Here is a 13,089-nt window from a genome sequence, read left to right as displayed (position 1 = left end):
ACACACACACACACACACAAACGCATACAAACACACACTCACACACACACCTACCGGTGCAGAAGGGTTTTTCACTGTCACACTGGGGGTGGTGGCTCTCAGGGCACCGCTCACTCCATGGTAATACTTAAAGCAGATCTTAGTCTCCGCTGATTGGTCCACGCCACACCAAGGAAGTAGAGACAGCAGGAGTGAGAGAGAGAGAGAAAGAGAGAGAAAGAGCAAAGATTAGGGTCAAATCCATTAGCCTGTGACCTAATGTCTGTGCAGACAACTACGGTACTGTTAAGCACTCCTGACAAGCAGGTAAACAATTAAACAATGATACAATGTGGCACCAAACAGGATAATCTGTTTAGGAGTCAGTGCGAGGCTGCGAGGTTCAGGCCGCTGTATGGCCTTGGACTCTTCTAGAATCAGCAAGTACTAATGACACTGTATTAGCTAGGACTGTTCTAGTTTAGTTTAGTTTAGTTGACAGGGACCATGTACAGAACTAGTTCTATACCAGAATTAGCTAGTTAGCTAATTTGTATCTGTGGTCCCTAGATGAAGAGAACTGAAGAGAGCGAAAATAAAGAGACTGAATTAGATAGAGCTGTTCTAGAACCAGGGAGGACTAAAGAGACAGTATCAGGCAAAGCTGTTCTGGAACCAGTGATAAGTACAGACACTGAGTACAGATTCAGATACACATGCACTTAAGATATATGATTTCACCATGTGTCCACCATCATCTTGAGAGAAGAGAAATGACATAATATTACACATAATCTCAACAGAGTAACCCTGATAAGAGTTGCATAACAGTGTTAATGGAGCTAGAAACCACCACTTTAGCCAACCCACAAATGGCCATTAACGCACTTAAATGCATTTGGAGCTCAGATGACCCAAATAATATTACATGATGAAAAACGGTTGCAACACATGGAGCCAATGGGGCTCCTGAAATAATCCCAAAGCTAATATGATTTGAATTATATGTGTTAGTTGAGCTTTTTTTCCTGAGTTGCTATTTTGGTCTAATGGGACATCGATATTTCTTGATAGTGACAGCTGAAAGTAGTGTTATTTCTTGATAGTGACAGCTGAAAGCTGCAGTAGTAATGACCATTGCCATTGACAATGGGTTTTGTAAAGAATGACCCTCAAGCTGGAATTCCCCATGTGGCATCTGACCAGAGGGGCCACCCATGAAGAGCCCCTAAACTTCTGAAGCAGTCTCTAGAACAGGGGTCTCAAACACCCGGCCCGCGACGTATGTCAAAATAATAATGTAATCCGGCCCTTGAGACTTTTTAATTGTGACAAACAACGATACTGATTAAAATAGACGATAGTTCCAAGTACGGTCACAAATCTCATTTGTACTCTGCTCCACTATGTGCTAGACATCCAGAGCTTCATTCAAACTCAAAATCAAACGCAAAAAGTTTTCAGGAAATACTTGTATTAGCGAGAAACACAAAGACGTGCATTTGTAATGACATCGAAGCGATGCAGGCCATAGTGTTGCATAAATTGAAGCAGAAATTAAGCAGAAATAGGCCTACACCAAATGTTGAAAAAAACGTTTCACGTGTGATGAAGTCTTAGGTAGGCTATGTTATTCACCTATTTTAAATCTGAAGGAGAATATCCTTTTGGAGATTATGATTGTCTATTGAATGGAGGTGCTGCCTGTTGTATAATGACGGTGTCCACTAAGCATACCATGCTTATTTCGACCCTCTGCCTAACATAGCTTGGAGGTTGCAGTGGTAATCGTGGATGATAGTGTCCGTAATGGACGTGGTACAGACAGCAGGGCTAGTAGAAATAGGACTCTAAACTTCAAAGTAACCTGCAATATGATGCGAACTTCTGGATACTCAGATTACCCGCGATAGAAACTGATTTGACCAGAATACTTTATTGTAGGCCTTGTGGTTTAGAAACCATATACATCTTAGGTGTTGGTATACATCGTAGGTGTTTTCCTGTTAATTTGTTATGTGGGTAATATCAATAAAGGAAAGTAAACCTGCTCAAATATGTTCATCCAGTATTTACTGAAAGGTGCATAATTTGAGGTGCTTGCCATCCAGTGGCAAATTAGATGGGTAAATTTACCCCCTTCATAAACTTTTGTTTCACTCAAAGATTTTTACATTTACAGTAGGACTTTATCTCTGACCACTTTCAAGCCATGGCCTTTTGAAATTTTGATATAAAAATCCAATGGTGTTGCTTTCTTAAACCTGACGCCTATAGTTTGCCAGGTTTAAAAAAGTTATGAGAGGAAAATATTTTTATTTGGTGTGAAACACACACATACCTGTTTTTATGCTTTTCATTTGTTTTATAATTTGTATTAATATTTATTTTATCATTATTTTATTTATAAGCTAAGGTTGCTAGCACAGGTGTCTAAAACTAGATAAAAACACTTGCACTTTCTGTTTGCAGTTTTGTGTGGTATTTGAAAAAAAGAACATTGCATTTTCAGAAATAGCCGGCCCTCCAATCAGATGACGTTGGCAGAATTGGCCCCCAGCTCATTTGAGTTTGAGACTCCTGCTCTAGAAGCTCCTAACCACAACTGTACCAAACAGCAATAATTTGAAATAGATCTGGCCCTGATCTGGTTTTGAAATGGCCCTGATCCGACCCAGGATTTGCCAAGTCTGTCCCTGAGTGGGCTGCAGTGTGTGTGTCTATGTGTGTCAGTGTTTGTCTGTGTGTGTTTGTGTGTGTGTGTGTGTGTGTGTGAGAGAGAGAGAGAAAAAGAGTAACTGCAGCACCCACCACTGCAACAAAGCAGAAATCACAGAGACGATTAGGATGAAATGAGGGAGGAGGAAGAGGAGGACAAAGAGGAGGATACAGAAGTAGGAAGAGGAAGAAGAAGAGGAGGATACCGAAGTAGGTAAGTGGAGGAGGAAGAGGAGAAGATGGGAGGGGGAGATGAGATAGAAGAGAATGAGAATTAAAGTGAGGGACGGGTGCAAGAGGGGAGTAGGAGGGTAAGGAGGAGATGGAGGAGGGACAGCGACATTCTTTCACTTCTCCTTTTTCCTCTGACCGCAGCCAAGCTGCTCTGACACTGAGAATAGGTTACTGGCAGCAACAGGAACAAGTTTATCACCACACAAACACTAAGTAAACAAATATCATGTTAGTTCCTTTTTGAAATGTGCAAAGGGTGTCTGGGTGCTCAAAAGTAAATTCATCTGTGTCATTAATTTCTAGGACTCCTGTTAATAGGAACCCTATCTAAGACCTGTCAATTTCCTTTCACACTATTTACAGCTAATGAGCTAAGCGTGAACCCAACCTACAGCACATAACACAGCATGGAGGTTCCATAAGTTCAGATCAGAGCAGAACCACTTTGCCATGATGGAGCTATATTTGGCCAGTTTACGGTTCTTTCCGTGTGTGTCTTCTTTGGCCTTTGGTGACACCAGCCTGGAAATATCCAGACTCTCGTACGTACATTTCATTTGTACAGAGTCTGGTAGTTCTCGATAGGGAAACGTTTGCAACACTTGCATCGTGACGGCACTACCGGTAACTTTGAAATCATTGGTCCAGCCTGATCAGAGATTGGTTGCTTCCTACTTCGCCTAAACTGACAATAAACAGCATCAACAGTCAGGAAACAATGCATGTGGGTCTACTTTGCTGAAAATAATGCATAATAATGCATAATCTGCATTTTTCCAACTGCATTATTTGATGTTTGCAGGCTTTGCTACTTCTGTTTATCACAATAAGTTTAGGTTTCGTCTTCGCACGACCTCATCGTCATCCTTTTCAGCCACACTGATTGGACAGGTAAAGATTGTCCGGGAGAAAAGCCGCGAATGAGCAGACCCAGACGACGTACTGAAGGGAAATTAAAATTGAGCGGAAGTACGTAGGAGGGCAGAGCCAGGCTAGGGTGGCACATCCTGTAGGTAGAAGATGCTTGAAGAGAAGTACTTACGCTCCACAAAATACGAGCTGGCCTCAATCTTCCACACTATTTGGCCTTTGTGGGAGCCGTTCACACCACGGTTCTTGTAGTCCAGAAAGTTCTCCGAAAGAACTTCATCTGAAACAGGAACAAAATGGAAATGCATTGGAATTTATCATTTACATAAAAAAAATCTATGTATCTTACATACGTAGCAATTACAGACTGTTGTGTCTGAGAGAAAGAGAGAGAGAGATCATCTGTGCATCTGGTGTTTCTCTTAATGCATGTGTAGGTATGTCTATGTGTAATATGCACCTGTGTTTGTGTGCATAACACATTGTATGCTTTCTTGTGAGCCTACATGTGGGTGTAGGTGTCTCAGCGTGTGTGTGTGTGTGTGTGTATTTTTGATGAGCGCGGTGTACCAGGGAGTGTGTGAGAGAGGGCAGGTTTGGAGAGGAAGAGATGATCAAGGAGAACAGATTGAGGCAGACAGCTTCACAGTCCCTTTTCATGTCTACACACACACCCCTCACCTTCCCCTCATGTTGAGGTGCTCCTCCCCTGTGCTCTTCTGTGTACACTGCACACACCCCCCTTATATCGTCTGTCTTCACACACACACACCTCTATGACTGCCTGTCTCTGACTAGTCTTTTTTCATCTTCCCCCTACCCTCATACCCTCTGTCTCTCTTTCTCCCTTGCTCATTCTAGTATAAGTATAGTATAAGTATATATACTCTTTTGATCCCGTGAGGGAAATTTGGTCTCTGCATTTATCCCAATCGGTGAATTAGTGAAACACAAACAGCACACAGTGTACACACAGTGAGGTGAAGCACACACTAATCCCGGCGCAGTGAGCTGCCTGCATCAACAGCGGTGCTCGGGGAGCAGTGAGGGGTTAGGTGCCTTGCTCAAGGACACTTCAGCCGCTTCCTACTGGTCGGGGTTCGAACCGGCAACCCTCCGGTTACAGGGCCGAAGTGCTAACCAGTAGGCCACGGCTGCCCCCAAAGGCCACGGCTGCCCCCAAGAGAGGTCTATCCCTCTTTCCCTGTTACAGCCCATCCTCTCTCTCCCATTGTTTTTCCCTTTTTTGTCCATTTAGTTCCCACTCTCCTCTCCCCTCCTTCTCTCTCTTTTACTCTCTCTGTCCTTCTCTCTCTCTTCCCTGGCCCTACAGAGACTTCCCGCTCCCATCCACTCTGTTTCACTCGAGTTTTCCTGTTTGTGTTTTCCTTCACTTCTTCTCTCTCTTTCTTTGTCTCTCTCTCTTTAGACAATCACCCATACTGATTGCTGTCTCTCTGTCTCTCCCACCCCCAGTCACTGCACTCCAAATCACTTTATCTGTGTTTGCATGTTCATTTCTGAGGGTTTCTGTGAATCTCACTGGATCTTATCTCTCACTCCCACACTCGTTCTGTTCACAGCTTCATGCTCATCACCATGGCGATTCTGTTCCATAACCTAGCGCGTCAGGATACTGTGCCACAATGTGGCAATCCAGTCTTAGTCTATTCAGTTTCGTTCATCTATACAGTGCCCTTAATAGAGTGATATGCAGAGCCCAAGGCCTGAGCCCCTAAAAGTAAGCACAAGGAGACAGTGGTGAGGAAAACTCCCTCTGTAGAGTAGAGGACCCCGCTCAGAGGCGGCGCCAATCACCTTGAGGCCGGCTCAGCAGAGTAATAGAATGGTATGTGATGTGCAAAGGGTAAAAGTGGGGAGACAAGCTCAATGTGTCATTTACACACACAATCATGGCCACACTGCTTACATGCTACCTTGATATTCGTCTTTAAAAATTGTATAAGACCAGTTTGTTTCTGATGCAGTCTCACTGTCATTACAAGATTACCCAGCCATCTCTGCTATCCTGACCTCCTAGCTTCTACCCTATAATCACTACTTCTTGATCTAGTCCCATTCTTGGTTCTTACCCAACCCCCCTCTAAACACTCAGCAACACCAACACTCTACTTAGCAATTAGATACCTCTTCCTGTGTAAATACAGTATGATACGTATAAACATTCATAAGATATCAATATAAGATATAAGACGTCAACTGCCTCAACACTCAAGCAGACTGAATATGAAGCTAAACATTATAATGAATACCTAAACATTGCTAATACCACTACATACCGATGAGGTACATCCCAATCCAGTCCCCAGCGTCCACCTCCTCTTTAATGTCCCAGCTGAGGGTGATGTCCTGTGACTGGCCAATAGTGTACTGGGCGGTGCTGACGGCCAGGGTGGAGCGGCTGTGCGAGGTCACCAGGTCCGTGTCGCTGGTGGAGCGCGGCAGGCCGGCCAGGTCCTCGGGAACGCCATTCTGGAAGTCCACGTTGGGGAACTGCTCCGGATTGAAGCTGTGCCGGATCGGGTCCTTGGAACGCCGGCGATTCTGGGAGACGCGAGACGGGGAGGCCATGACGGCCAGCCCGAGAATCCGGTTCTGGTACAAGTTCTGGCCGTGAAAACAAAAAACAGGGTGTGACTCAACAGCCATAGACATGGGTCATGATCTTTCAGCTTGTGAAGCGCCAGATAAACTCTGCAGTGCTTAACGAAACTTTGGTGGGGGGAGTAACACTTCACACTTGATACAGGTATACATACCTACATGTACAGCAGGTGCAACTATTTCACAACGTTCTAAAGTTATACAACTCTGCTCACTTAATGAACAGCAACTGGTTAAATTGATGACTGGTTTATGCACAGTAAGGGGGAATTAACATGAACACACCAACTATTTGACATAAGGTAGAAAGACATGGTTTACAGTGCATAGGTCTACAAGAATGTTTTTTTTTTAATTGCATTGGGCAGCATGCACGGTAAATCTCTCTGTAAGATGCAAGTGCCATCTTACTGTGAGATACGTGAGGACAGGCTTTCAGATCCAGACACAAGCAGAGTCAATAGATCTGCAACTCATTCATTATCATTCACAGTTAGGAAACAATGTGTGAGCGAAAGGCAATGGGGTTTTCAGGGTTCAATATTCGATAAAGCAGTGGATCTACTGTAACAAGTGGTGGAATTAACAGAAAACACATTTCGTTGTGAAAAAAACTCTATTCGGATGCATAGCAGGTTTTCTTTCACTTTGGGGAGCAAGCAAAGTAGGACTGTCTGTAAGATGAAGATGAAGTATTAATCTTATTGGGAGAGGACAATGTGGACAGAAATCCAGCTTTGACAGATGACCACATGATTCCATGTGATTTTATATCTGCCATAGTTACAATGATCAAAGAGCACCATGTTGCACACTCTAGTGTAGAACTTCTGGTTGCACATGAAGGCAATGAAAGAATCATCACATACCAATTACAGATATTCATACTTTTCTCTGCTGATTCAAAGCTGTCCCTTCGGGGACTAAGGCAACAAACCATATCATCACAAAGTATAATACCCTATGACAACACACATCTGTGATTCAAGCTACTTCCTCTCAATACTCACACCTGTTTCCTGTGTGCTGAAAGTCTAGAATTCTCACTCTCCTCCTCAGAGATGCAGCATTCTTCTATACCTCCTGTATCAGGAAGTCGATCTCCCTCCCGCGGGGGGCCTCGTACTGTAGAGGGTGTGCATCAATGGTGTCGCTAACGTCAAAGTCATGGTGCCCAAGCGGCAGGCTCTACCGCTCTGCCTTTTGCTGTGCTGTCAGGTGTGCTCTGCTGTGCTGTGTTGTGTTGTGTGTGCTGTGCTGTGTCGGGTATACGTGCTGTGTTGTGCTGTGCTGTGTGTGGTATGTGGGCAGTGCCAGGTGTGTTGTGTGAGGTGTGTGTGTGTGTGATGTGGCTGCATGGCGTGTGGGGCATTATGGTAACGACATGCCCTCTGGGAGCAATCCCCTCTGGCAGCTCCGCTCTTTTTAAATGCTGGAGGTGAGGGGTGGGGAGGGAGTGGAGGAAGTAAAAAAAAAGGAGGAGGGGGGGAGTGAAAGAGAGTTGGAAAAAATAAATAAGAGGAAGAGAAAGAGAGATATAAACTCACTCCCCCTTCCCTCTTTTTTCCCTTTCCTCTATATTCTTCAAGCTGAATATCGCACACACATACACACAAACCATCTTGTGATGATTTTATATCTCCGTGGGCCACAATGTACTTACTTCCTTATTTCAGCAGTACACATACTGCAGTTTGTGAGTCAGCAAAGACAACAAGAGAAATGCAAATAATCACATGCACCAATCCTTTGTCAGGCACTTGAGGCATAATGGTTTGATTACACAAAGACCTTTATACCGTTAAATACACTACCGAGCACAGCTTTCAGTGTTCCCACACCATCCAAGGCTATACTCTACACACAATGATGCGCTGAGCAAAATGAGCTGAGCTACAATACACATGATTCTTCAGGGCTGTCCAATGGATCAATGGTATCACTGGCCCACTCCACTCTCAGAGGCCAATACACAGAGGGTGTGTGTGTGTGTGTGTGTGTGTGTGTGTATGTATGTCCTTGGGCGTCCCTGAGTTTATTCCAGGTCATAACTGCAACCAGGAATCTGAGCCAACATGGAAATGAGAAAAACAAGCATGGATCACACCAAGGCAAGGCAGCGACGTGCAGAGAGCAGCGGAGAGGAAAGGAGAGAGGGAGAGTGTGTGTGGCGGGAGGGGAGTTTGGGTTTGGTGGACTCTTTCATCTCATTACAGAAAAACAGAGATACTTGCAATAGTACCTACAGCACGGAAGCGCCCACTCAGAGCGTAGGCAGGGCTCTACCGGGGCAATGCATCATGGGTAGGCACAGCAAGTGGGCCGAAGATTCTGATAAGGTGAGATGGTGTAAGGTTAGCTCTTGGGAGATACATGCAACACTCTTGACTTCACATGATTAGAACACACACACACACACACACACACACACACACACACACACACACACACACACACACACACACACACACTTACTCCCAGCACTGACTTGACCAGCACTTGCGGAGAACAGCGGAGGGTCAGTTGCAGTTGTTCGAGCAATTACAGGGGTGGCAGTCACTCTGACGCTACCCCCACCCCACCCCAAATAAAATAAATAGCATCTTGGCTTTGTTTGTTACTGACAATACATAATCTAATTCTCTTGAATTCACTCCACACATAAATCATACATTAACCATATATAAAACACTGTTTTAGAAGCTTTGCTTACAACGTGTTACAGTCTAATTTCACCAACATTAAGATTAACCTGCATCTGAAAATAAAAAAAACATTACAAAACGCCTTGTGCACAAACACAACATCAGTGTACTTGTAGCCGTTGTATAAATAATGGGGGTAATCCTTTATCACTGTGCCCAGTTCTGGAGCTCACCCAGTCTTTGTTTTAATCTAAGGTCATGAGAGTTTGCCTAAAAGTTCTCTGATATTAGCAAGAGGAGGCACGGAAAGTGAAAATGCAGGCCTTCAGATTAGAGTTGTGGGCAGTTAAGAGGTAATGTCTGATCTGGAATGGATATGGGAGATCTGGGCGTGTGTATGACAAGGTCCCCCTCGACCACCACCCGCCCCCACCTGAGCTACATAGATGCTGAAATAGAACTGTAGAATGGATCTGGCTGAAAGTGGATATCATACCTCCTGCATGTCTGCTTGATAGGCACATTCTTGTTGCTTTATGGAGCATTACAAAGTGGTATTACCCCAAACATTCAATGGGTAAGGAACCCTGAAGCCTTTCCTTATCTGAGCCAAAGCAGTCAATAAAGAGACACAGATAAAATATAAGAGACACAGCCAAAATCCAGGCCACATCCAGGCTAGATCTGGGCCAAATCAGGGGCGGAGCAGTGCCAGACCCAATCCAGATCAGGGCTAGATCTTTCTCGGTCAGCTGCTTCATGGAGAGGGAGGGCCTGTGGGTTGCAGACGACGCTCCGGCTATCACTTGACTATGTGCCAATATCATCATCTTCTCTCGCTGACTAAGTGAATTATAACCATATAAAACCTGTCAGAACATTAGATTAAATAGCAACGCAGCATGGAACGGTAGTCTCCTCTTCTCCCTGTCTCAGCTCAGCTCCCCCTGGGCAATCAATCAGAATGAAATGGCTTGGCTTAGGGCCCTCACTGACGCCCAGCGATATGCATGCAGGGGCAAGAAAGGAGGAAACTTAATGCACTCATGTTACTGAGGAGATAAGCTCCTTCCTGTCCTCTCCTTCACCGCCTGAGGTTTGAGATGGACTGGACTAACTGCACTGCTGTCCTCAACAAAGAAAATCAGTTAGCTCAGTGTTCAAATTAGCGCATGCTAGCACTTCATCTAACTATCTCTTTCTTCTCTTCCTTCTATTTTCTCTCTCTTCCCAGCATCAGCAAGAAAGCACTATCTATGAGTTGTATGTGTAGTTCAGGAACTCCCAAGCTCTATTTGGTGTGAAGGAGTCAAGGTGGTGTACGAATTGCAAATGAAGACACTGACACACTGATTTGTTGGCTGGATGGTCAGGAGTGACAGGATTCTTGTCATACTAAAGAATGGTGGGGGAGACTAAGGCCTAGTCCACACGTACCAAACCGATCTTTTTTTCCTCCGTCTTCCCTGGAACTGTATCAAGAATATTTGCGTCCAAACGGATCCATCTCAACACAACTCAATACGTTACTTCATACCCCAGGCCTATAGGTGGCACTGTTTCTTTACAGAAATTGACCAAAACTTGCGCTTTACAAACAGACAGAATAGGCTATGACGAAATGGCTAGTGCAAGGAAACCAGAATTGTTTGTGTGGACTGATGGTGAACTGCATCAAATCGCGCATTTGCATTCAGCGTGCTACCATCGGCTTAATGTGAGTTCTAAGCGTCTTTGTATGCTTATATCTGATTTCACTCGACTGTGAGTGCATGTATATATGTTGTAAGACATGTAAAATAAATGAATGACACTGGCACTACGCACAAATTAATGTAGCCTAAACTTACACCGCACTTTCTTAATAACTTAAGTTCTCTCGCGTCACTGACAGTAGCAATGCATAAAAAACACTGGGAAAAACAGTGTTCAGTCCACCAAGTCATAAGCTGCGCAGCACCAGTTGTGATATTTATCTTACGGAGTGTAATCGTAGGTAATGTCATGTATGAAAACTAGTATTGTTAGGCAATACTATAAGTGCAAGTCCATGGCAGCTGAGGTGTGGCGATGACATCATCAATACGCAAGCAGGATGTGCGGTTTCGCTATCTAAACGAATTCAAACGGGCTACGGTTTCAGATTTTTCCACTCTGGGACCAGGTTTCAAAAAAGTGCGGTTTCGGGCAGTGCGTTTACAGGATTCGTTTGGACGCTCGGCCAAGACGAAGCAAAACCTCTGCATTTAACCTAAAAAGCGTCTCCGTGTGGACAGGCCCTAAGGGACCGTTTTTCCTGGAAACCGTTTATTTTTGGTCCAAAATGTTATTCTTTCTATTTTTATATAAAGCTTTTTGATCAAGCAGATATGAAGAAATAGGATGGAAGGGTTTGGAACAACAGAGAGGTGTCTTTAACAACAGTTAAGACAGAGAGGTGTCCTTAGTGACACAGTTAATGTGGTGGATTGAACTATGCCTTTTCAAGGTGAATAAAGAGAGTGTGCTACAGCTTGATATGAATCACTGACTCTGAGCAATGTTGCTTTTTCTGTTTGGCTTTTGGTGTTTTTTCTTCTTTTTTCATTTGTGTTTTTATTGTCTTGTTTTAGTCTTTTCTATTTTACTGGCAATAAAGGAAACGTAAAAGTGAAAGCCTCTGTCACATACTCACTATTTTCTTTGTCTTTATCTCCCCTCCGTGCTGCATAAACCTGACATCACATGAGGAGGGCTCAGTGCTCGGCCATCCCACGACCGTCTCAGTGGCGTCCCCGCTCCCTGCTCTCCTCTCCGGCTGGATGACTTATGACTCCATGCATTTTTTACACTGCTGGGAGGCAGCCTCAGCATTTTTAGCCCCACTCCCACTCACGCTCTCTTCAGGCCTGGCCCACTCAGAAGATTCGCCTGCACCCGCGATGCCGCCAGAGCATAGCAGCACTCCTCGCCTGGAAGCTGCCTTGCACAGGTCTTCATTAAACTAGCCCAGTTTTATTACATTCAGGTCACTGCAGTATAGTGAAATGTAATTAAGTCAGGTTCAATGCAATCTATAATATTTGGAAAAGCCTGGATAAATTCAACAAAATTGAATTAAATTCCGTTCCAACCTTGCAATTCTATTCAAGTAAATTAGGCTTAATTCTATTAAGGTCGATTTATTCAATTCCATTTAAAAAATATATATTATTTCTATACAGGCAATAGTGGCTAACATAAAGCCTGCTCTTCCTGGAGATACCAGGTGATGAGATGGACATCTGGCCATGATATAAGGCACAGTAGAGAGGACCTGCCAGCTGTGATCTAGGCTGCCTGTGTTGATCATCAGCCTGTGTGGATTGCAGCTGTGTATGGATTGGATACAAACACAGAACATGTCAAATTCCTCTCAGCTTTGCATATGTTGTGCTGAATGCAAATAATATGCAATCTAAAATCTGAACAAAATATATAGTTAAAATATAGTAATAAAATCTGGATAAACAATGTAATCAGATCTAATTCAAATGTGTACCATTTAAGGCAAGACCAAAGAGTTTTTTTGTATCTAAAAATAATGTTTCCAAAATTGTTTCAGTGGTTCATCAACTCGTAACAGGGTGAACGACACTTCTGCATTTGCTTCGCAGCCCTCTATCGCTATAACCGCACTATGTAAGTTTGCCAGATCGGGTAGCGGATCTGTAGTTAGACGGAATGAGATATAAGAAACTACAAATTTGATTTGCTTCTGATGTCGCAAAGCCAGTTATTTCACAAAGCCGGTGCTGGAAAAACAAATAGCGTGCGTGTGACAGAGGAAAAGTGCTTTGGTGTTGCTTTAAGGACAGGGGAATAAAATGGTAGAAAAGGAAGAGAAAGAAAAAAAGAATAGGTCTCTTATGCAGGTCAGCCATTCCAATTGGCCCAGTGCTCTCTTTGGTGTCTGTCAGTATGAGGCTGAGGAGATGACAACAACAACAGCAGAATCCCACTCTAATTTAATTTCCTGTGCTTCCCCTTCTTCTGATGA

General features: G+C 43.9%; 1 protein-coding gene across 1 annotated transcript in view; it reads right to left on the bottom strand.

The window, feature by feature from the left end:
* The window catches only part of hecw1b (HECT, C2 and WW domain containing E3 ubiquitin protein ligase 1b), a 48,151-nt gene that overhangs the window by 32,894 nt on the left and 2,168 nt on the right, over positions 1–13,089 (bottom strand). The window contains 3 exon segments of the mRNA XM_048257651.1: positions 55–149; positions 3,974–4,081; positions 6,102–6,429. Of these exon segments, the coding sequence (XP_048113608.1) occupies positions 55–149; positions 3,974–4,081; positions 6,102–6,429 (531 nt within the window).

The sequence above is a fragment of the Alosa alosa genome, chromosome 1, assembly GCF_017589495.1.
Source record: "Alosa alosa isolate M-15738 ecotype Scorff River chromosome 1, AALO_Geno_1.1, whole genome shotgun sequence".
NCBI classification, from domain to species: domain Eukaryota; kingdom Metazoa; phylum Chordata; class Actinopteri; order Clupeiformes; family Clupeidae; genus Alosa; species Alosa alosa.
This window is presented reverse-complemented; position numbering and strand designations above follow the sequence as displayed.